The 25,926-nt window shown below is 34.4% G+C and overlaps 2 protein-coding genes across 3 annotated transcripts in view; one reads left to right on the top strand and one right to left on the bottom strand.

Annotated features, from left to right (window-relative positions):
- The window catches only part of LOC111023226 (transmembrane protein (DUF616)), a 28,968-nt gene extending 24,268 nt beyond the window's left edge, over window positions 1–4,700 (top strand). Inside the window, exons 9-10 of the mRNA XM_088126964.1 lie at window positions 3,429–3,523; window positions 4,201–4,700. The gene's annotated coding sequence lies outside the window, so the exon portion shown is untranslated. The remainder of the gene's footprint in view (window positions 1–3,428; window positions 3,524–4,200) is intronic.
- Window positions 4,701–7,697: 2,997 nt separating this feature from the next.
- Window positions 7,698–20,362, bottom strand: LOC111023230 (Haloacid dehalogenase-like hydrolase (HAD) superfamily protein). Of its 2 annotated transcripts, none has more exons than XM_088127592.1 (9): window positions 18,715–20,362; window positions 18,491–18,607; window positions 12,254–12,336; window positions 11,123–11,206; window positions 9,139–9,214; window positions 8,963–9,035; window positions 8,630–8,703; window positions 8,382–8,475; window positions 7,698–8,006 (listed from the first exon to the last, which is right to left on the bottom strand). In XM_088127592.1, the coding sequence occupies exons 1-9, from the start codon at window positions 18,824–18,826 to the stop codon at window positions 7,919–7,921; spliced, it is 801 nt and encodes a 266-aa protein (XP_087983718.1). In that variant the 5' UTR covers window positions 18,827–20,362; the 3' UTR covers window positions 7,698–7,918. The 2 variants fall into 2 exon arrangements, with proteins under 2 accessions (XP_087983718.1, XP_087983719.1); XM_088127593.1 differs by having other exon boundaries at window positions 7,698–8,037; window positions 18,715–20,355.
- Between the last annotated feature and the right edge of the window lie 5,564 nt (window positions 20,363–25,926).

Genomic DNA, 25,926 nt, shown 5'->3' on the forward strand with positions numbered 1-25,926 from the left:
CGGGCTAGAATAGGGACTCACACTCGGTTGAGTAAGCCCATTTTGGATCATATCTCCAATCATTTTTTCAATCTCCGTCTTCTGTGCGTGAGCATAACGGTAAGGACAAACGTTCACCGGGGGTTCCCCATCCTTGATCGGAATTCGGTGATCAATCTCACGCTGTGGTGGTAGTAGATCAATAGGATGAAAGACATCCTGATATTCTCCCAGAAGCCGCTGGACTGTAGATGACAATTCCCTACTTCGGATACCCAATCCCTCAATTCGCTCTGGTCCTTGGGCTGTCATGGCCCTAAGTTCCACCACATAGCCCTCGTCAATATTCTGCCATGATCGAGCTAGCCTCTTACGAGAGACCTCCAAACAAGCCAGAGTCGGATCCCCTTTTAGAGTAATCTTCTTGTTTCCTTGAACAAAAGACATTGATAGGGATGGCCAATCAGTTTCCATCTTGCCCATTGACTGCAGCCATTTCATTCCTAGGATGACATCCAAATCATTCAGTTTGATCGGTAAGAAATCCTCCACCATCATAATCTCTGGGAGTTCTAACACTACTCCATTGCAGATTCACTGGCCCTTGACAACCGTTCATGTACCAGTGATGATCCCATAATTGGACGTATCCGATTGTGGAATCCTCAATTCGTTGACCAACTTCTGTGAAAGGAAGTTATGCGTGGCGCCGCAATCTAATAGGACCACAACCTCTCATCCCTGCAAGGTCCTTTGAATTTTGATCATGCCTAGGGTCGTTAAACTCACGATCATATTCAAGCAGCACATCACGGCTTTACCCTTCTCGTCAGAGCAGTCATCAATTTCGATCCCCTATTCTTCCTCTTCCGATCCAACTTTTCATCATTGTGCACCACTATTACTCGCAACTGTGATTCTTGCTACGGTGTCCAACGGTGTACCTTTCCTCACATTTGAAGCAGAGACCACATTCCCTCTTCCTATATTCCTCCTCCATTAGACGTTTGTAGGTGGCCTCTTTCTTGGCCATCGGTACCGGCACGTTCGATGCGGCGGCATTGGTTTTGCTGGCTAGGGTAACCGTTCCGGTAGGAGTTGACTCACCTGTTTTGATCGCTGCTTTTGCCCCCCACAGCCGTCATCTTCGTTTTCCGATCCAAAGCACTCTCCCCTACCTCTTAGACTGCAATTGTTATGTCCTCAATTAATTGGGCTCGCTTCATTTGCTCCAGGCCTGTGGGCTCCGTAGCTAACACCTCCACACGCACCACTAGGTCAAGCCCATTTAGGAATGCACACTCCAAAACCTCATCAGAAAGGTGTGGAAGCGGCGTCGACAGAGTTTCGAATGTCTCGATATACTCGGCAACGCTTGCCTCCTGCTTAATCACTAACACCCGCGCGCACCGTCGTCCCTCTTTCGCCTTCCGAAATCGCTCCAGTAATCGGGTCCTGAATTATCCCAACTGGTAAATCGGTTCCGCTTCTCATGATAACGATACCAAGCCAAAGCGACGCCATCGAAACTTATTACAGATACAATATGCTTTTCTTCATCGGTTAGCTTATGAATTTCAAAATTACGTTCAGCACGAAACAGCCAAGAATCGGGGTCCGTTCCTGTGAAAATAGGCATCTCCACCTTCTTGAACTTGTTGCGATCATACCCGGGTTCGTGAATCTGGATGATCTGCGTCAGATCATACGTTTGCTTGTTTTTCAGCAATGAAGATTCGCCCAATTGCGAAATCGACGAAGTAGTTCCGCCGGTGACATCTGCCATAAAGCTCTCCAGCATCATCTGGATTCTAGCACTCATCTTCTGTTGCTCATCAACCTTCCCACACAAGGTTGCAATTGCCCCCTTAAGATCGACAATCTCCTTCTCCGTTGCATCACATCTTGATTCCAGCTCCTTCACCATCATCTTCCAGCAATCTTCGTAGCATCGAACTGCTCTTATACCAATTTGTGAGGTATCTCTTCACTTTAGTATTGATATTCAGAAACAAGTAAGCCCGTAGGCTGTACAAGTCACCCCACCAATTCGAGAGGGTACCTTTAGGCACTAACAACCAAGATGATTATCTCCTATTCCCGATCCTCCTTTTCTACTCGTCACTCTCCTATCCATGGTCCCCACTCCTAAACCGTTATTCTTTCCCTCCATACATAATTACTCACTTACCCCCAACACAATTCCTTTCCTACCCCTTCTAGAGTAGGTCTTCACTATTGGGGCCGTAACAAAACAGTGAGGAGGACGTCAACATTAATGAAGAAGTTTTGGTAACAGAGCAGCATAATAGTAATAATGTGTTGGTTGAAGATAGTTTGTACTCTTTGGAAAAGTTGTTCAGTTCTAGGACTTACATTCTCAACTTTTTTGTTTCTCCTTGTATTGGTGATAAGACTAAGAAGAAATTTCTCCTCAAACACGGATATGTTGACTGGAGAAGCGGGTATACGAGGTGGAGAGTAACATTTGTAGCCCCGTTGATTGGGTGAGTATTCCAGGAAGTGAGATAAAGGACTCAGACTCAGTTTCAAGTGAGGAGGACCAAAGCTGATCATCAATTACTTTCTCCCCCTTGACGATCAATTATCGGGTAGGATAGTAACATTTGTAACCCCATTTATTGGGTGAGTATCCCAAGAATATGCATTTATATGTTTGGAGTCCAATTTGCTATCATGTTGGGGATAGATATGAACAAAGGGAGTGCTGAAGACCTTTGGGACCAAACTAGAGATTGAACTTGGAGATGAGTAAATGTTTGAAGAAAGACCTTACGAGGAGTGGAGTAAGCTAAGAACACGAGAGGGCATATAATTTATCAAGTGAATTGGGAACATTAGGATAAAACATTAAACATTGAGTGACTCCAAGGAGATGACAATTCTTGCACTCAGCTACACCGTTCTCTTGTATAGTGTGACATAAGAGCTGAGATAGACAATTCCTTCGTCTGATAGGTAATCACCAAGACACCAACTAAAGTATTGTGTTTATTTATATTAAATTATATTTATTATCTTTTAATTTCCTATTGTATTTAGGTGCTAGGGTTTCCTTGTTCTAATAAGTAATTGTTTACTTATCCTAATAGGCAAGGGTTTCGTAGCTGCTGTTTATATCCATGTATCAACTTTTTAATGTTTAAGTAAAAAAGAATTATTTTCTCTTGTCAATTTAACAATTTAGTCTCTAGATTCTTTAAGTATGTTTAAATAATTTCTAGCTACTAGGTAGCGACTCAATGCTGTTTTGAACTTTTGGATCTCACTATCTTGTTCTGGAACACTACATTCAAACATAGTTCTGACTTTTGTACCACCAGTTGATTGAAAATTGCTCTCTACTGCATTGTAAATATATGAATTCGGATCTCTCATTGTTTCTGCCATTTTTGTCTGAGTAATTTTATGACGCCTTCTAATTGCAGGTCCCACTTTGATATATTGGCTTCTTTTTTATCAGCCTTTCAGCTATGACTTTGACCTTTCTGCTCAGAAATTAAGAAGGAAACGAAAGTAGCCAGTATGTCTTATGGACTCTAATGCTCTGATTTCATTTGCAATTTCTTGGTTATGTCTAAAGTTTGGAGATTGGAGTTCCTAGCTTGAGGTTATGGGCTAAAAATGAAAGTAGGGGAAGGGTTAAGGATTTACTCGGTGTGAGATATCACATTCTTTTGAGGATATGTGAAAAATAAGAGGGTAAAGGACTTGCTGAAATTAACGAATTGAGACAACATGATTAATGTGTTAAGGAATGCATTACCATGGAAAGTGCCATCAGTCATGCTTGTTTGATAAATGTACAACCCATTTTAGACTTGTGAATTAAATTTTAGGGTATAATACGAAACCGAATTTTAGTTTGAAGTCAATTTTGATCTTAGTTTTTTAATTTCATCCATTGAATCCTGAACTTGAATAAGTGGTACAATCAATACCCTCAATTAGGTAAGTGTTCATTTATTTTTACAATTTGTAGCCTATGAGCCTTTTACGTGGCTCTATGGTATTATTTTTGTGGATACTAGTTCTTTTAAGTCATGTTGGATGTGTTTAATTGGGTATCAGTACCATTGTGATTTCATTTTGAGTGTTTTGTTGGTTAGTCATCATAAATTTTGATAGAAACTGAAAGTATGAGGTCAAAGTTGATTTATTGAAATTATTTTTCCTAAATTTTATATCCTATCAATGCAGGAGACCGTCCAATACTAATTTCACCTATAAGTATGGACATGACTTATCTTCCTCGAACTGGCAAAACTCTCTAGATCCCGGTCGATGGTCGACCCACATTCAACTACTATTCGTTGGAAAGATTTAATAGAAATCCTTCTAACAAATGCTAATCAATTGTTAAGAGGCTTCATTTTTTTGGGCAGTAATTGTATAGTTGCTCTATGTGGGGGAAAATATAGATGGAGTGAAGATTCGCAAGGGAAGGTTTGTGATTTCCAAGTGCTTACATTATTTGAACAAGTTACAATGTGTTGTGATTAGCTGAGAGTTGGGAAATTATCATGTGGCAATTTGCCCAATTGCAGATGGATTTGCCCACGCCCTTTAGGAATATTTCAAGTGGGATGGGGAAAATTCTCCTTCTTAAGATTAGTATAGAATGGGCTCAGAATGATTATAGAATTTATTTATGTTGTATTTGTTGTAAATCGTTTAATAGTCCATATTCTTCTCATCCACGTTGTTATGATGCATCCTTGTGAGATTGCCATTAATAGTTTTCTTTATAGTTTTTATATATATTATGGTATTTTTTTTTAGTTCAACACTTGATGTTTAGGACAAGTTTATAATGTCTTGAGCAATTAAATTATGCCCAGATTTGAAAACTATTATGGTACTTATCAATTATATGTCAAGTATAACACAACATTTCCTATAAAATTTTATGGACATGGGTATTATTTGAAAAAATCATTTCTATAGAGTCAAAAGAAGATAATTTTAACTATTTTTGCGAGTGGAAAACATAGATCTTTAAAACTTTGTCATGTCTTATGTGAATGATACAAGAAAGTGTACCTTCGAGGGTCTATCTAATGTTTAGAAGAAAAAACATAGATCTCACTATCCCAGCAACGTGAAAAAAAAATTTGTAAATCGTGGAAATTATTTAAACAAGTAAATTATGCTTTTACTATGTCTTAGTTATGTTATAATTGGCTACTTTTAATCATCATACCTAAAAATACGAATAATATTAATATAAAATGTTGATGGGAATAGAAATTTTGGAAAAAATAATAAAAAAAATATGAAATTTGTTTGAATTAATAAATGAGATTTTAATTATATCTTAATTATTATATAATTAATCATTTTTTAATAATCATACTCATTAACTTAAATAATATTTGTATGGTTACATAATTAATAGAGATATCAAATCTTGATATATAACAAATTATTATAAAATTTTTAATTATTAAATATATTAAAATTTTTATAAATAGATAAATATTACACCGTGCAAATTTTTGTTAAAGCATACCCAACTTTATTATATTTCAGTAAACTTCAAAAATATTTAATAATTAAAAAAATTTTATGTCGAAAGAAGGGATAAATAAAGAGATTAATGAAGGGGGAGAGATAGGAAGGGAGAATTTTTCAAAAAATTAATAATTTAATTAAAACTAGTGTATTACCACGTGCAATGCACGTAATTTTTTTTTTAATTATAAGGTAACTTAAATTTTATATAATTTCACCTAAAATATTTTAAGTATAATTATTTTTAAAAATAATTAAGATTAATTATTATATATATTTATTATTATTGACGGCTAATTACTAATTATAAAATGTACTATTTATAATTAATTGTTAATGATATATTTTGTAAATAAATAAATTAAAAGTAAAGGAAAAATTATATATTAATAAAAAAGTAAATAGGTATTTTAATATTTTTATTTTTAAATTATTTCAACCTAATATGGGTCCTTTATTTTATTTTTTTAATATTTTGTTTGTTTATTAAATATTTGTTTAGAGCTGACATTTTGTTATATATGTTGAATTTTTTAACTAAATATAAATTATTTTATTGATTTAATTTTATATTATAATTAAAATTATTAAAGAAAAATTCTTCAAATTATATTATTAGAAAATAAAATGACTAAAAGTTTTATATTCCACCTTTTAAGATTCTATACAAATTATTGTTTATAATTAATTTATTAATTAAACATTTTTTTTAAGTATTGACTTCTATGATTGTTTTTTTTTTCAACAATAAGAACATGAGCTTGTAATTATCTATATTTTAAACAAATATTCTAAATAAAATTGCTCAAAAAAGAAACATTCCAAATAAAAAAAGTACACTTAAACAATAAAAAAAACATTAGTAACAAAAAGAAAAATCCAAATCCTAAACTAAATAATATTGCTAAAAAAAAAAAAAGAAACATTCCAAATAAAAAACACACTAATTAGAAAAATAACAATAGTAACAAAAAAAAAATCCAAATTCCTACTATACACTCATCTTTTAGAGTAAATATGCTCATTCTTGAAGATTGCTTGACATATACTATTATTCAACTTTGTAAAATTGTGGAATGGTAATGTCACAAACCTAGTATTCGAGATATGTAGATTCAACATATGTCTCCCTTGCAACTTGATGAATATGTCACAAATATCTCGAGATGTTTTCATGATTGAATCATCTTTGAGAGATGTTTGAAGGAACTAAAAATAAAAAAGTATTGAAACTTGTGAAAAACAAGTAGAAGAAAGCCTATTTTTACAATAGTAGTGGATAAAACGTTACAAAAGCTTTTCAAATTCTAAAACTCTTCAAACTCTCCAAAAATGTTTTTCCTACATCCTACCTTTTTTAATATAGTATAGATATATAAAGAAAAAATATTGGTTTGAAATGAACATAAAATTTAAAAAATTTCCAAAAAAAAAAAAAACTGAATGAAAAATGCTAAATTATATGACATTAATAAAATTTGTTGTATTAAAAAAAGGTAAATTTATTTATTGTGTGAGTGAAGGGAAATGTAAAAGGAAAATAATTTATGGGTTGTGAGACTTGGGAGCCACGAGGTTTGAGAGGTCGATAAGATTAGTTAAGAAGGATGTCAGGTGGCATAAAAGACCTGCAAATTGCTAAAATAATTTCGACATCCACCGTACTTTCACAACATGTCCCTAACCAAATTTCTTTTTATATAAAAGAAAAAAACTTGACTCCTTCAAGTTAAGGAGGAACTTCCTCTTTAAGACCATTAAATATTTGACAACTAAAAAAGAACTGTAAAAATAAAAAAAAAACAATGAATTGTCAAATACTTAGTGGTATTAAGGAGAAAGTTCATCCTTAACTTTAAGGAGTCAAGTTTTTTTCTTTTATAAAATGTTTGATCTTCCAATATCCATTTCGATATCTAACTTGACATTTGACCCTCTGCTTTTTTCTAACTATGAAAAAAGTGCTTTAACCATGTCAAAAGAAAAAAAAAACATTCTTAATAAGCTTTGCTGATAAAGTTAAAAATAATTTTGGAAATTCTAAAAACTCTTGCAAACACTTAATTAGTAATTGTTTCACAGTTTTTATAAGAAAATTAGTTCACCTCATAACATTATTGACAAAAGTCATTTCATGGAAAGATTTTGAGATTCTGACTAGTTTGATATCAGAACACAGTTACTAATGATAAGTTGCAAGGTTTAAATTTGTTGTTTTGAGCCTTCAAATTCATTCTGTCACTATAATTGGTAGATTTTATTACAACTTCAACTAATACCAATTCTATCCATCCATCACACAAATTATGCTCCTAACATTCAATGTCACTCCAACAACAAACACAAAATTATGGAGGCAAAAACCGTACTTTTGCCTATCAAAGACCCAAATAAAAAGGACAGTTCAGAAGAGAACCCAGCCGAATCTATATCCCGTTGACGTCGACTGCTTAAAAGCTTGAATCTCGGACAAGAACCCGATTTTGAATGTCCTGGAAGGTCATAACATCACTTCCCCATAGACTGCTTTATACAAATAGATGCACATTACCATGAGGGGAAAAAGGAATAACAAGAATAATTGTACTTGTTTCTTCAACTTTATTGTTCAGTTTTGCACTATTTCTTATCAGTGAAAACGGTTGGATTTCCTTTATATTTTGTAATATTAGTGGTATATATTTATGTTTAGCATTCATATCAATATTTACCATTTATGTTTGTAGTATTTTTTTCTTTATTTGTAGATGGTTTTTCAATATACAGAAGAAATATCTCCCCAGAATTCTAGTAAAATCAATCATAATCAAAATGTCATGGCAGTTGCAAAAGGTGTCATAATCAATGGTTCCTGTAAGAGCTCTTACCAGCAAGCTATTCCAACAGCATTTGCTCCTTCCTTATCTGCCTTCAGATCATCTCCAACATGTACTGCTTTGTCTGATGTGACGTCAATTTGATCTAGAACAAACATTTCGAGGTTATTTTTTCTTGAAAAGAAACCATACCTAACTGAAACTGAGCTAAAAAATAATGTGAGGGTACACGTTTTATTTAAAGGTTTAGTAACTATATCTGGTCCACGAGAAAAAAATTTGTAAGACTAATGTTGTACCTAATGCAGTCTCAAATATTTTTCCATCAGGTTTTTCATATCCAACTTCTGACGATATTATAACAGCGTCAAACCTGAAAAATAAAATTTCTTACCTCCACATAGATAATTTTGCAACATGAATCAAGCCGCTCATCTTGTTTCCTACATAGAACTCATAGCTATATTTATTTTACTTTTATTTTTCTCATAGCAAGGAAACATCTCTTTATTTCACTCCACAAGGGAAGAAACTTGTGGTGTCATTGGAAGTTACACATATGACGAATATTGTAGGTATAAAATAATGAAGTCATCACTTATTCATAAAGAAGTAAAGAGGAACGTTCTCACATATCCAAAACATTTAGATCCTTCAACAGCTTCCTTAAGCGAGTGTCAAAGTTGGACACAACAGCCACCTTAACTGCACAAAAAATCCCATCGCATTAAAAAGAAGTATGGACAAAAATTTTTCATCCATCTCAATATTATTAATGGATATGAAGAAAAACCTATGAAATTTTTACCTCCAGCGTCTTTCAAAATGATCAGAGTTTCATAAGCCCCATGTGGAAGATGCCATGCATCACCATTTGCATAGTACTGAACAGATGCAAACAAAGGAAAATTATTAATGATGAATAATGGCTTCAGCTAAGGAGAGTGATTTATGGATAATATTACTTTTGGAAGGCCATATAAATTTATATTTAAATGGAAAAGCTTGACGAATGAGTTCTTATTTTGTTTTTTTTCAATTTTTAACAAGAAATGAACTTCTCATTGAAATAATAAAAAGGAACATAAATGTTCAACGTACAAACTCTCGAAAGAGTGAAAGAAAACAATGAAATAAACCAAAACTAAACACGGCAACAAAAAGCACCTCAATTAGAACAAATAAGAGAAAGAAGAATAATTCTCAAAAGTAGTTGACAAAGAACACCATTGATAGATTTTAAATTTAGCTATGCTAAACCGATCGATTGAAGATTTACGCTGTCCCTCAAAGAGTAGGTGACCTTGTGGAGGCAAATTCAACCTAAGAAGCAATTGAAGACATTGTCCACAGCTACACCATTGAAAGCCCAAGATAAATTGAACTCTTTGAACAGTGAAAACCAACACTTCAATGCATAGGAGCAATGGAAAAACAGATGAACAGAGTAGGAAATGGTAAGGAGTAAGGACATTGACTTGCGAGAAGACCATTTGGCCCAGAACCAACCTATCAAAACCACCTTCCTAGCTTGTCTACCTGGCCAACTCCAAGAGAAATTGGATAAACCAATTGCTGGAAAATGGATTTTTTGAGTTGAAATGTTCAACTTAGGTTGCATCTGATTGATGCAAAGCTAGAGTAATGGTTGGTGTCGTGCAGTGTTTTCGAGGCGCAAAGTGCACCTCAAGGCGACAAACCCTTTGATCGCCTTGAGGCAAGAGGCGATACAAAGGCGACGCCTGAGTGAAGCGAGGCGCACCTTAATAAATAAATAAAAATTATATATATAGTGCATATATTTATATAGTAAACATAGTTTAAAAAATAAATACCAAAATAGTGTCATAGTAAATGTCAACAAGAAGTTTAGTCAGAGACGGGAGCGGCGACGGTGATGGTCGGAGACAGGAGCAGGCGATGGCCGGAGATTGAGGGTGGTGAAGGTGAATGTCGAGAGGCAGAGAGAATGGTTAGGGTTTGTGGACTAAGGTATTTCGCGAGGGAGAAATGTTCTTTAAAAAAAAACACATTAAAAATTAAAATAAATAAAGCAGAAGCGAACGAGGCGATCACCTGGCCTCAGGCGAGAGGCGCACCGAGGCGAGCGCCCGATTGAAGGCGCTCGCCTGGGCACCTTGCAAGGCGCACCTGGGCGAAATTGCCTCACCTCTCGTCTGAGGCGAGCGCCCGGGTGCGCCTCAACAACACTGGTGTCGTGATGAAATACCCGTAGAATTGTCGCTTAAACTTGCAACATGACTATGTACAATCACAACAGCTATGTGACAATTATATCACATCCTCTTATCTAATCACACATCTACGGAGGTGGTGCTGGCTATAAACCTTTGACCAAGTCGATTTAGAAACCAAATATCCCAAAAAGTTCAAAATGTTTTGCTGGCTTCTATTCATAGGAAGAGAAATTCTACTTTGACTAACCAAGGGGCACCCATTTACATTGCTCGTCAACCAGACAAAAAGTCTTGTTTTTTTCTCCAGAATCTTGGCTACGAATGCTGAAATGAGATGTCTCTGTTTAAATTGGATGGGATTGGAATCAGGAAACCCGATCCTGTAAACCATGCCTGCATACTAAATGCCAATGTATTCTTCATCTCAATGGGTATGTAGATAGATAGAGGTAGACCATTAGATAGAAATAAAGTTTGATCAGTAACTTTATGTTCCAATAACTGTAGCTATCATGAAACATGCAGAATCGTCATCTATGAGATAAAAGTTGGCCATAGAAATAATACTAAAAAAACTTGTTTAAAATACATCACCTGATAGACTTCTTCAAAGTAACTATCATCGGCACAACCAGTGGCTTCTGAAACGACAAGTTTCCAAAATGGCCTTCCATCTCCCTATCAATATAGTAAAAAAATAATGGAGTAGCTTTTCCACAATAAAACATCTAAAATAGCTTTAGGAAATTACTATGGAAGAAAAAAATAACACTGTTATAATATTTATTCTGAAAAATAGGGACGATAAATATAGTAGTAGAATGCTACGATTCATAAAGGTTACAGAGAATGGAGAATGGAGAGGGAAACATGAAACAGTTTGATTTTTTTTTTTCCTCTTTCATGAGAAAACCAACTTTCATCGAGAAGAACCAAAAGAATACATAGGGGCGAAACAAAAAAAGGAAATCATTTAGGTTGCGCTGCTGTCCGTAAGTCTTTAGTTGGTTTTCCTGGTTTTTGAGGATGTAAGTTACTAGTAATTTTCATTTCATCAATGAAACTGTTTCCTTAATGAAAGTAAACCAAGACAATATCAAACAGTTTGATAAATCTTAATCCATGAATTTACCCTGCTTCGTCACTACTGATAGCAAAATTGCAAATATTCTTCTAGTCACAATGTTCCAAGACTTTATTTTATCCTTCCCAAACACCCAACACCAAATCATTAATTCATTCTGATATTCCAAACACTGAGCAAAATTTGCAGCAAGACCAATCCAAGTGTGGAGCATTGAGAAACCTCCCGAAAGGTCAAAGCAAGACGAGTAGAGTTATGACAAATAAAGCAGAGAGGAGGACTCAGGGAAAAATGAACAATTTTTATATTTAAACCAATGAATACGAACCCTGATCAGCTGCTATTAATGCAAGCATAATTTTCTTTCGAAAACAAGCATGATGAAACAAACATGAGAAACCAAAACAATAATTAAGCAACAAACTGACTAACCATCTCGCTTAACTAACAACTCACTGAATAAGCCAATGCTTCTGTGTCAAAAAATCAAACATATAAGCACCACTCTCTACAGGCAAAAGTCAGCAGATACGTAGCTTATAGAGAGAGAGAGATAGAACCTCAGAATCTAGTCTATTCTAGTCTCACTTGATTTGACTCGGTATGCAACTTGATCAACTAACAAGAAAGAGATTATGAACCTGGTAACGAAGCTTTTGAGGCCATGGAGCAGAAAATGCTCGCCTAAATCCTTGCTTTATCTCAGCAGTACTGCTAGTTAGACCTAAATTCATTGTAATAATGATGACGAGAAGGACAAATGAACTGATAATTGATGAACGACATAAGCAGGTGACTGAATCGTTTATTGTAAAACGGCAAACTTTAAAATCCAAGGGAAATTGAGACATACAACTAATTAAATAGCAACTGATAAAAGGCATGATAACATTAATAGTCCAAAAACCTAAACCATAGTCAAGATTTTGGATCAACTGACCCATTTTGGCCAAAAAGGTAAACATATAAAAGGTAATATTATTACTGTTTATTGTGTAATTTTATCAATTCTTTAATCTAAATTTTTCCACTCTTGTGCAATACTGAGAGGTTATGCTAGTCAACCTTCCTTTTCTCAATGCAAGAACTCAGAGTCACAAGGATAAGGAGATGTGAGCCACAATACCTAAAGTACTCACTCACTTGGGCAAAATCTTACCTCTAAACCTTTATAATTTCTCTACAACACACTCAAGGCACCACATCAAATCCTCGCCAAGGTTTTGAAGCCTATGATAAACCACCCCACTAAAATGGGTCAAAGTTCTCATCAAGCAAATCTCCTTCATGATTCTGGCTTGGTGCTCAAACTTCTCGCTTGGTTTGAGTCTTTGTAAGAACAACCTGTAAGGAAACCTAATAAGGCTCAATATTATTTATCAAAACAAAGCATCAAACAAGGGAGATTTTGAGAGCTCCCCACTCTCCCTCATGGACTTAATGGGCCTTACAGATTTCACAATGTCAAAAAAGATAAGAACCAAAATTCATTTCTGAAATTATTCATTTCTGCAATTAATCAAAATGGCTGCAAGAACCAATATTCATTTCTGCAGTAAATAAAAAAGTTTCTCCCTCCCTCCCCACCCTAGCTGCCACCATAGCCTTTCTTCCAGACACTGCTTCGCCGTCCGCCATCGCAACTGCTCGCCAAACCTAACCCTAGTCGCCGACCTAACCCTTTTTCCAGACGCTGCCGCCCCTCTAACCCTAACCCTAGCAGCCGCTCTCTCCTTTGTCGTCTGCATCACTGCTGCCTGCCACCACCTTCGCCACCGTTGTCCTTATCGACACCGTCGCCACGCCTACGCCGCTAGGGTTTCTTTTTGTGGCCGTTTTCTCCTCTTTTTCCTCCAATCTTCCTCCGTTCGCACTCCTCCAACGCAGTCCCCCTGCTCTAGGTCTTCCTCTGATGCAGTCTTCCGATACCCCAGCACGTTTTCCGACGTCTCTGAATTTTTAGGTAGCTTTTCGATATATCGACGTCTACAAACACCATATTATGGATTTGAGAAGTTGCAGCATTGAAAACAATTATTATTGGATTCAATGTGATAGTGATCGTTTTTTCATAAAAGACTCTAGGAGGAATGTTCAGATTTCTCTTCAAATTCCCAACTTCAGTGGTTAGAAAAGACTTTGGTGGAACTACTACATTTTCCATTGCATTCGAGATTTCTCATGCAAGTTAGGAACGGGAACGGAACTTGTCGACTCCATAAAAAGAGATTCTTGCACAGCTGGTTTTTGAAATGCATTGTTTGACCCACATCGGGTGGAAGAAAATTCATAACGGTACTTGCAAGGTTTAGAAATAACGCCTGGGTAACCTTCTGGGACATGCTAAAAGACTCCTTGGTGAACTCTGATGGAAAGCTTTTGAAGGGGGCCTCCAACTTTTCATATATAGAGATAGCATGATGGCATCCCCTACCGTAGAGGATGAGGTTTTTCAGAGAAGAAAAGGGAGCAAGTCTTATTGGGTTCAGAAGGAATTCGAAGTTGTGGAAACAGATTGGGATAACACCATGGTTATTTCAAGGTTTTATGCTCAGGATAGTTGGAAAGCAATTGTTGTCTCCCTCAAAAGTATCTTCTCAGAAATTGTCACGTCAACCTTTTTTCGCAGATAAGGCTTTATTTAGATTCGAAATTGGAAGGCCCTTGAACTCTAATTGGCTCAATAGTAAATGGCGCATGTTAGATGGATATCACGTGAAGATGGAGAAGTGGGATCTTGAAAAATGGCAGGAATGAAATGACGGTTTGTTTTGGTGGCTGGGTGAAAATTTGCGACTTACTTTTAGAGCTTTGGAACACAAATTGCTTCAAGGCCATTGGAACCCATCTTGGAGGTTTGAAAAAAATCTCTTCAGCAACACTAAATCTGCTATTCCATTCAAATATAGAAGAATGATTGCGGCTTTATTCCGACTTCTAATGAGATAACTACGAAATGTGGAGTGTTTGTGGTAAAAGTGGCTGCCATAAATGACGCTACCAAGCCGTCATCTTCCTCCGTTCAGCTTTCAAGGACTTTGTCGATTGCAAATTCTTCAAATCCGTTGGATATCCAGAGATTCCAAGAAGTCTTGGCAGATCAAGAGTTTCGTTTTGGCAAAGAGTTTCGTAATAAGGTTAGGTTGGAAAAGTAGCTTGCAATTGACCCCTTATCTACTCAAAACGCTCCAGTTGGCCCAGAAAATGTGACGGGTCAGTTGAGAACCCATCTGGTCAGAAAAGTCGTGCGCATTGATAAGGAAATGGACAATATTGGCCCTACTGTTTTCCAAGAATTAAATGCATAAGCTATTTTGAACCAAAAGTCAAAGGGCAACCATTTTCCACCTGGTATGAAGAATACTGAAAGATTAATACAACCCCTTCCTCTTTACTACTCTCGTAGAAAGTCTAACACTATTTTTGGAAAAGAGCTCACAAAGCCTTTATTAGCTAAAGGGATTCAAGTCAACTTGAATAAGGCTCGTAGTAAGTAAAGTTAGTACGGACAAGGAAAATGTTCTGTCAATTGGCTCTATTCACTCCACTAACAAGGGTTTGTCTCATAGATCATTGATGTAATTACCAGTCCATTAGTTTTATTAGTTATTAGTTAAAGGCTGAAGTTAGTTGGTTAGCTGTTTTTAGTTAGTTGATTGGCTATTATTAGTTAGTTCTTGTTAAATGTCAGTAGCCCTCTTCTATCAAAGGGGCTACTGTCTTCATTTGTTGAGTAGTTTTTTCAATCAATAAAATTTCTCTCATTTTGTTAAGATGAATAAACCATCACTCGTCCAAAAAACTTAAGCTGATGGGTTGGATACATATCTCAACATCCCCCCCCCCCCCCCAACTTCTGGGCTCGGATAATTGACAAGGCCCAACAAGTGGAAATCAATATAAATGGAGAGGAACTAACATTATAGGAGTTCGAACACGGGACCTCACGCTCTGATACCATATTAATATTCATGGGGTTCCTTCTCAAAACTAATTGGTAGCCCACTTATATTATAAATCATTGTTAGATCCTTTATTTTATCAATGTGGGATCCTTAATTTGTCTCTTCAAGATCGTGGCTCTTTTGGCTCATCGATCTTAGCCGGATCCCATTTTTGGACCGGATGCTCGTTTGAGCTTTTGGGCTCTAATACCATGTTAAAGATGAATAAACCACCACTCAACCCAAAAGCTTAAGCTGATGGATTAGGTAAATTTAATTCATTTATGAGTATCTCAACACATTTGGTTTACACCAAATTGGTATCAGAGCACCAATATCTTTGGTCTCGAAATGGCGGCTAAGAAAAATCCCAATGTTGGAGATTCTTCCCTCATCCAAAAAGAGGCCGAGCATATCATTGACCTCTCACCACGAACCACAACCCGATGCTTGTTGTCGGTTGAAGAAGCAGCGGACAATGTCCAAAGGAATGTGGTGGAGATCCGTCAACTCCTACAAGATGTCATGGCATGTCTGGATAACATAAATCTACAAGGAAACCAAGAAAGAACAAATCAAGATTTTCAGTAGAGGGAACAAAGGGTTAAGATGAGTCAATATCAATTACTTCAAGCTCCAAGATTTATCCAAGATCCTTTGACCGTCCCAAGATTCTTTAAAGAACCCCAAGATTTATCTATTACTTCAAGATTCTCTGCTTTTTCTGATTACTGTTTTTCGAAGCATTTTACAAACATACCACTTTGGTTCTGATTTTGTATCTGTTGATGCCATGGGAAAGAACTAAACGTCTCGTTCCCCTATGTTCTCTACAAAAAAAATCTTGCATTACAACTCTGTTGCTGCAAGCAATAAAATATTGTTGAATTCTGAGCTAGGTTCTTGCAGCGTAAGAACCGCTCGGGACTTGATCGTGCCAACTAAAGTTGTCAATGAACCAACAACTTCTCAGATTCTGTCAAGCCCTGAAACAGATGGTGTGAATGTCTTGGAAGACAAAGCAATGAATCAGATTGAGAAAATTCATCAAACTGCTATCTCGAACAGAACTTTATTAATAAAGGAGACAGTGCCAGTAAAATGCCCATTGTTTTATAAATTGAGCCACAATTCCCACTAGCTGATGAATGCAGCAAAATCAAGACGCAGCTTAGTCCTCGTCTCACTAATCTTGTCAAGAGTGGTTTTGTTCCAGATTCAACCATTGATGATTGTGGAAATTCAAGCAGACAAAGGATATATGAATTTGCAATACCACAGTTTATCTTGCCTGTCCAAGTGGATGGTGAAAATCTTTTAAAATCTCCAAGCCCTGGGACAAGTGAAAGAATTAATTGCAATGGGGGCTCCTGCACTGGAGATGACCTTTTTCTCTCCACTGGAGAAGTTCGACCTTCTCTACTTAAGGGGAAAGATGAGGAACAAACTACAAATTTTTTCCACCATGATAGACCTCAAGAAAGCAAAAACGAAGGGTTCTTGGTTCAAGATTCTGAATTTTCCAGCAAAGAAGAAGAGTTTTTCTGTGGGTTTGTAGATTATTTTGATGATACTGGAGAAGATTCTCATAGGAGTGCAGAGATTGAAGGGGATGAAAGAAGCTTGAAGCAAGAACATACCAGAAAGTCTTTCCTTCCCAACAGACTCCAAGAATGTAGATATGAGGAGTATTTTTGTTTGGATAAGTTAAAAAGGGCATTTTTGGTTGGAGTATTTTTGAACCACAAGAAAAAACAAATTTCCATTTTAAAGATTGTTTGTAGCCTTCTAACCCTACTGCATTTAAACTTGGACGAGTTTTCTTTCAAGAGGGAAGGAAATTGATGCAATTACGAGCCCATTAGTTTTATTAGTTATTACTTATTAGTTAAAGGTTGAAGTTAGTTGGTTAGCTGTTATTAGTTAGTTGGCTGTTATTAGTTAGTTCTTGTTAAATGTTCAGTAGCCCTCTTCTATAAAAGGGTCTGCTGTCTTCATTTGTTGAATAGTTTTTTCAATTAATAAAATTTCTCTCATTTGGTTTACACCAATCATCCTCCTTAGAATTCTCGGATAATGATTTAGAAGATGACGATGGCGCAATCAGTATTAGTAGTTTGGACTCTTCTCGAAAGTCAGACATCCTTATTGAGGATTTTTCTAGGCATTCCTTTGAGGAAGATTTTCAAATTTTATTTAAGGAGCCACAAGAAGATGAGAAGTCAGTTCTCCCACAGCAAAACGATCTTGAGATGCAAAGACACAATAAGAGAACTTTAAGAATCTTTAACTTCGGGCTTGCTAGCAACTTCATCGTCGTCCTTGACTTCTGAAAAAAGGACATTGGGATCTTGAGAAAATTTGGCTCAAATTTCAGCTATTTCTCCTTCCCGGTCATCTTAAATCGCCAACACTTTCTATAGTGCTCTTCTAGTATTGCCTCCTGCTCTTTGCAAAGCGGAATAAATATATCCAAAAATTCTCTTTCAAATTTGGATTCTATCTCTTGATTTTGAGCAAAATAGGATTGTTTTCCAAAAACAACACATCCATACTCAGATCTTTTGAGGATTAAAACGCTTGTGTCTTTTTTGACTTAATGCATAGACCAAGAAAATGCCTTCTATTGCCCTATGATCAAATTTTGACAAAAAATGGCTAGGTATGTAACTTTAAAGAGAGCACCGAAAGACTTTGATAGATAAATCAAAATATATTCAAAGTAAACCACTACTTCTCATTTCTGCAATCTCATCCGACTGAAACATGAAACATAAATTTTTTTTATTTTTAATGTGCTACAATTACGATTAAGAAATGATGACAAATAGGAGCAAAAGAATAATAACAAGTAGGAGTAATTCACCGGCTAAAAGCTACAACTGCTAAAAAGAAAAAAAAAAAAAAAAAAAAGGAAGAAGAAGAAGAATTCACCATATTTGGAGCCAATGGCTGCGTAAGTCTCTTCAACTGGCTTTGCCAACTGCAATAGCGTTCCTCCGGCGTCCAACAGCAATGCGTCATAAGCTCTATTAAGTGACCCTCCACCGACTACTTTCCAGATAAACACAAGAAGATGAAAATTGAGTGGGAATACAGATACAGAGTAGGAGTACCCACAAATTCACGGCGCCCCAAGCTTCTTCAAGGAATCTAACCGTTTCGGATGGGCGTGTTAGAACAGAGGCGCGTTTTGAGAGAAACGGGGACGGGTTTGAAGGCCCTAAGGAGACTCCTGCCATGGGAGCATCTAACAATGTACGATTCCATCGCCCCAACCGATTCCTGGTCGCGCCACTCGCCCGAGTACTTTCCTCTGCCGTACTCCCTCCTCCGAAATGCTTTAATTCAATTTGAATTTTTAATCTCATCTAAAAAAAACTCTAACATGTGATATCTGTCTGCAAAAATTTAAGTTAAGTTTTTGAGTTGAATTATTTTTTAATGAACGTTTTTAAAATCCATGTTTTTTAATCTTGTGCTGTCTCGCTTTTGTATGAAATTATATATTTGTCCCTGCCTTTTTCATTAGTTTCTATTTCTTCTTTATCTCCCTTCCCTTTCACTTAAAAAAGACATTTACGCTCTCTGATATCATTCTTTATCTCTCTTCTCATCTTAAGGGAAGGTTCTTCATACAATGAACTTTGTTTTTCATTTTTTTTAAGAGAGACTCGATTGTGGGAGAAAATTACGACTTTTTCTTCTGTAGGAGAAAATTGGGGATCCCCGAATCATTCATTTGAAAACTAACCATTTTCTTTGTACACATAGCAGGAATGATTCATTTACAAAGAAACATATAAAAAATTTCTCATAAATTTACTCCAAGAAAAAAAATTATTTTCTACTAATCGAAATCAGTACAGGCGAAAGAAAGAGAAAAAAAAATCATAAATAGTAACAGAGACATCCACCACCCTCTCTCTCTAAAAACAAACACCCAGGTCACCGTCTCTTTCCTCTCTCTCTAAAAACCTGGTTTTTTTTTCTGATTTTTTTTTTAATTTCACAGTTTATTTATTTCTCTACCTTTTCCTGTCACCCAAAAATTCATGATTTCAGTATTCAAACACAAGATTTTGTTTTATTATTTCTTTGCAAGTATTGCAATTTGTTGCAATCTTTTTTTTTTAATGGAATTTCATCTTCATCATTAAGCTCTGCGTAGTGACTGCAATTGAGGATACCCAAATTTTTGGTGGCTATCGAATTGGGATTTTGGGAACGATGAGATCAATGGTTTTCGCTGGTGCATTTTGATCTTGTCAGAGTCTTGTCGTAAGGCAGAAGATCAAAATCTGAGGAACGGGTGTGGAAATTATAGATCTGGTAAAGGAATAAATTGGTTTCATTTTCTCAAGGTGGGTATTAAGCAATTAGAGAAATAGAGAGAAATGGGTATTCATTTTCAATTTCAAGGTGGGTCTTAAGCCATCTGAGAAAGAATGGGTGAAAGGTTGTCATAAAAGATTGGAGAAACGGGTCTTCGTTTTATCGATAAAAGTCTGGGAAAAATCGCAACTTCCAAAATACACAAAATCAATCGAGAGAGCCTAAAATTACGCAACAGCAAGAGGAGGAACATCGCCACTCCATCTCCACCTTCGCCCACCACTCTCGCCGCAGAGTCTCTATCCTTAGTGGTAGAGGCGCCGTCGCTGATGTCACCCTCTGACAGCATGCCGCCAGCTGCATTCGGCGGGTTATATAACCTTCCGTCACCAATTGCGTAATTTTGGGATGACCAAAGGAAGGAGAAGAAGAAACAATCTCAATTTCTAAACGGGGCAATCTCAAACCGAGATAGCACAATCTTGGACAATCGGCTTAAATAGCCTTTTTCAGACGTCCATTATAAAATGTGTCCATCTACTCATTTTATGTTTTTGTAAACCTTTGTCGGCATTAATTTTTATTTACTCTCTTCCTTTTTTCTCCGACTTACTACTTTCTCCTCTCTTTCTCTCTCCTCTTTCCTCTCTCGTGTCGTTGCAAATTCTCTTTCTTAAAAAATTCAGCCAATTTTCTCTTTCTTATTTACCCACCATCAAAAAAACCCTAAATATTTATTGTTATCTTCCTCCTTTATCACTCTGGGCCGCTTCTTCCCATTCCCACTCTTTTCTTTACCTTCTCTAAAAAAACAAGCAACAAGCTCCATTTACGATTTAGAAGTGAGAGGAGCGATAGCCTTTTTTTGTGTGTTCTGTTTTTTTTTATGTGGGGGTTTGTGTGAACTCTTTGTGTTTTGTTGAGTTTTTACCTCTCTTTTAGGTGTGACTCGTTCTTTTGTGTGCTGTGTATTTGTTATTTTGTTTTTTGAATTTTAAGCTCCAATCATGGAGTCAAGCAAGATTGAGAGGAGATGAATGAAAAATAAGGAAGAGAGAGGAGAGAGAAAAGTGCATGCCTTCAAAATCAAAACAAAAAAATCCAAAATCAAAGGAAAACAAAAAATCGAATGGGATGTGGTGTAGAAAAAAATGGAAGAAAGAGATGTATGGAAGAATGAATAACAGAGAGAAAGAGAGAGTTGAGAGGAAGAGGAAAAGTAGAGAAAATGAGACAAGGGATAACTTGTAATTTCACGCAAAAGTGATGTAAGCAAATTGTTAAAAAAACATAAAATTTGGAGGTTGTGATACAGATTTCATAGTTGGCTTTGAAAAAGGCTATTCAGTCCAATTTTCCCCGACCGAGATAGCAAAAAAATACAATCTCGGTTCGAGATTGTGCTATACCGGTCCGAGATTGTGCTTTCCCAGTCCGACATTTTGCTATCTTGGGTCGGGCTTCATGTAATTTTGGATTTTTTTTCTTAATTATCTCGGCATTTACGTAATTTTGATCATCTTTTTAAATTAAATCTATGAAATCTTGATCCGATATTCATGAAATTTTGACTTTCCTTTCAAATTAAATTTGGGTATTTATGAAATATTGGACCAAGATTATGTGAATTCGATTTTCAAATATTGAAAGATATTTTGACCCATTCAATTAGCTAATTTCGTTCCACGTAAATTTTTTAAAGTTAAAAAATTCGATTTTTCTTATGATTTTCCAAATTAGATTTTTTTTCCTCATTCAATTAATTTAAATTTTTCAGATTTAAAAATATTGATTTTTTTTTACCCATTCTTTAATTCAATCACGGCCGCGAGTAACATCAATTTAAACTTCTAAGTGTTTTTCTGTAATCACACATTTTTCAAAAAAAAAATTGAGAATGGTCAAATTTTCAAGGGGAGGGATCACAAATTATATTAAAGAAGGGTCAAGAATCCTAATTTTCCAAGGAAGAAAAAAAAAAAGAAAAGAAAAGAAAGGTTCAATTTGGATTTGTGGTATTGTGACGCAAAAAGAGTTCAATTTGGATTCTTGATCCTTCATTAAAAACCAGTTGTATTCACGGAGGGAAATTGGGATTTCTAACCTCATTTTATAATCTATTTTGATTTTTGACCCATTTTCTAAAAAAACTAATTCATGACTTCTTCCATTATAATTTGGGACCATTTTCCACTTTTTTTTCTTTATTAAATTACCAAAATATCCTTTTTTTCTTTAAGAAAAATTATCCAACATTTTTATTCCCTCCACAATCTCCGACGTTAAACCTCACAAATTTGTTTTAATTTTAATTTAACTAGTGTATTACCACGTGCAATGCACGTATAAATTTTTTTTAATTATAAGGTAACTTAAATTTTATATAATTTTACGTAAAATATTTTAAGTATAATTATTTTAAAAAATAATTAAGATTAATTTTTATATATATTTATTATTATTGACAGCTAATTACTAATAATAAAATATACTATTTATAATTATTTTTAAAATATATTATTTATAGTTAATGTTAATGATATATTTTGTAAATAAATAAATTAAAGTAAAGGAAAAAAAATTATATATAATAAAAAAGTAAATAGGTATTTTAATATTTTATTTTTAAAATTATTTCAACCTAATATGGGTCCTTTATTTTATTTTTTTAATATTTTGTTGTTTATTAAATATTTGTTTAGGGCTGACATTTTGTTGTATATGTTGAATTTTGTAACTAAAACTAAATTATTTTATTGATTTAATTTATATTATAATTAAAATTATTAAGAAAAATTCTTCAAATTATAATATTAGAAAATAAATGACAAAAATTTTATATTCCACCTTTTACGATTCTATACAAATTATTGTTTATAATTAATTTATTAATTAAACATTTTTTTATATACTGGCTTCTATGATTGTTTTTTTTTTCAACAATAAGAACATGAGCTTGTAATTATCTATATTTTAAACAAATATTCTAAATAAAATTGCAAAAAAAACATTCCAAATAAAAAAAATACACTAAACAATAAAAAACATTAGTAACAAAAAAAAGTCCAAATCCTAACTAAATAAAAATTGCTAAAAAAAGAAACATTCCAAATAAAAACACACTAATTAGAAAAATAACAATAGTAACAAAAAAAATCCAAGTACTTACTATACACTCATCTTTTAGAGTAAATATGCTCATTCTTGAAGATTGCTTGACAGATACTATTATTCAACTTTGTAAAATTGTGGAATGGTAATGTTACAAACTTAGTATTCGAGATATGTAGATTCAACATATGCCTCTCTTGCAACTTGATGAATATGTCACAAATATCTCAAGATGTTTTCAAGATTGAATCATCTTTGAGAGATGTTTCAAAGAACTAAGAATAAAAAAGTATTGAAACTTGTGAAAAACATGTAGAAGAAAACCTATTTTTATAGTAGTAGAGGATAAAACGTTACAAAAGCTTTTCAAATTCTAAAACTCTTGAAATTCTAGTATGAATTTTAATTAAAGAAAAAATTAATTTTATGTTGTTGGAAAACTTTTTGCATTCTAACCTTTTATATTCCATGCATTTATAGTATTGGTAATTAATAATTAATAATTAATTTAATATTTGTAATAATATATTAATGGCATAATTTGTAAATTTGTAAATTTAGTAAAGGGCAAAAGTGTCTAAAAATGTTTTTTTCTACATCCTACCTTTTTAATATAGTAATTCTGGTGGAAACAAAATCTACAAAATGATCCAAGAGTAAATGCTTTGGAACTACAGTATCTCGACCCGGGATAACAGTATCCTGGACTGGGATAGAACAATCCCAGATCGGGATTGCATAATCCAGATCGGGATAGTGTTTTAATTCGGGATTATGCAATCTCAATCTGTGACTGTTCTATCCCGGGCCGGGATCCACCCCATTTCAGTTTTTTTTTTTTTTTGTATTTATTGTTGGTCATTCTTATCAATTAGATCTTAGGCATTTAATGCAATATTGACCCCAGATTTATGAAATATTTAGATTTTCCATGTTAAACTATTAACTATTTAATATTCCATCGTGTGATTTTAACTTTTTTTTTTAATAGGCTTCTTCCATATTAGATTTATAATTGATTTTTCATGTTTTAAAGTTAGATTTTTTAGGTTTGTAATGTTAGCTTTTTTGCCCTTAATCTCAAATTAATTAATTAATGTTTTGATGATAAGAAACCTAATTTTATTTATTGATATTTTTAGTACTAAAGTGTCCACAGCATAGAGCTAGTTACAATAATTCCAATGACTATTGGATCATCCAAATCGGAGCTCAAGCGGAGGAGTTCCGATCGGAACAAATCGGAAGGAAACATACTTGAAAAGATGACGTGGACGATTCGTAAGCTAATAAGTGCCGAAAAAAGAACTTGCTACGCCCGACCCCCTTTTCAGTAGAGGGAAAGGCGTCGATACGGAGTCATGTCAACTGAGGGGTCCAGACGCAGTCGGGCGCCGGTGGTTGACTCTTTGTTGACGGGTCGCGGGCCTTGGGCTTTTTTTCTGACAGGAGGGCTTCGGCAAGCTTATTGTTTATTAAAAAAACAAAAACAAAAACATAAACAAAACGAATTAAAAATAAATCAAGTTAATTTTTTAAAAGTAAAAAAAAATTATTACACCATGTCGCATCGACATGACTGGTAAAAAAAATGAAAATTAAAAAAAAATTCAATGTAATCGTATATATATATTTTTATTATTATTATTATATATATATAATTCTTAATTTATTTTTTCAAAATTATATCAACCCTTCATTTTCAATAATTAAGATTTAATGGTTCAAAATTAAACTTGATTTTTTTTATCATTTTCTCTCATCTATTTAAACTCAATCTTCTTCTCCAAAATTATACAATTCTCTTATTTTCAATCCTTCATAACCTCAAAATTTATAATTGTATTATCTCAAGTTCTCAATTTTTCTTTTTATCTTATTTGTGACAGAAATTCATCGTTGCGAGGATTGAATTGTTTGTGAGCTCAAATTATTCACTTTATTTGAGAATTTGTAAGTGTGTGTTTCAAAATTTCCTATTCATTGTAACGGTGTAATCCTCATCGAAGGATCGTCTTTGCTCTTGAGAAGCATAGTGTACTGATTTGATTCCTACCGTAGAAAGAGTCAGAATTTCAATTTACAACCCAAGAGGTGCTTGGGAAGTAGAGTAAGACGATTGTGCCAAACCACTATAAAAATTCTCGGTGTCAAATTTCTCTAATCCTCTCTCTTATTTATTTTTGTAATTAATTTTAGAATTCCATTGTTTGCTTTAAATTTCTCTTATTTGCCTTAGAATTTATTTTAGGGCAAAATATATTTTTTGTCCCTGATATTTGAGGTAGGTGTCAACTTGGTTCCTAAATTTTCAAAATGCACATGTTTGGTCCTTGAGTTTTAAACTAGGTGTCAACTTGGTCCCTATAGTTTTAAAATGAACACTTTTGGTCCCTGAAATTTGAGAAATAGTTCTAAATGGTCCCTGGTTTTTTTTACTGTTAATTAACTAATATTAAAATGATATGGCAAATTGCAATTAAATTGTTTATTGTAGTTGGTGATGTGATAATTTATATTAATTAAATAATATATGTATATGTGATAGTATTTTCTATCTCCTCATCTCTTCCTCTCTCTTTCTCCTACCATTTTCCGACGATCACCACGTCTTTGCCCCCGTCATCCGCCATTCATATCGTACATATATCATTTAATTGATATAATTTACCACATCAGCAACTGCAATAAACAATTTAATTACAATTTTCCATGTCATTTTAATATTAGTAAATTAACAGTAAAAAATATATATATATCAGGGACCATTTAGAAATATTTCTCAAACTTCGAAACCAAAAGTATTCATTCTAAAACTTAAGGGACCAAATTGACACCTACTTTAAACCTCAAGGACAAAAAATGTTCATTTTGAAACTTCAGAGAGACCGATTAGACAACTACCTCAAACCTCGGGGACCATA

The sequence above is a fragment of the Momordica charantia genome (genome assembly GCF_013281855.1).
Source record: "Momordica charantia cultivar OHB3-1 chromosome 8 unlocalized genomic scaffold, Mcharantia_2.0 BLBB01000008.1, whole genome shotgun sequence".
NCBI classification, from domain to species: domain Eukaryota; kingdom Viridiplantae; phylum Streptophyta; class Magnoliopsida; order Cucurbitales; family Cucurbitaceae; genus Momordica; species Momordica charantia.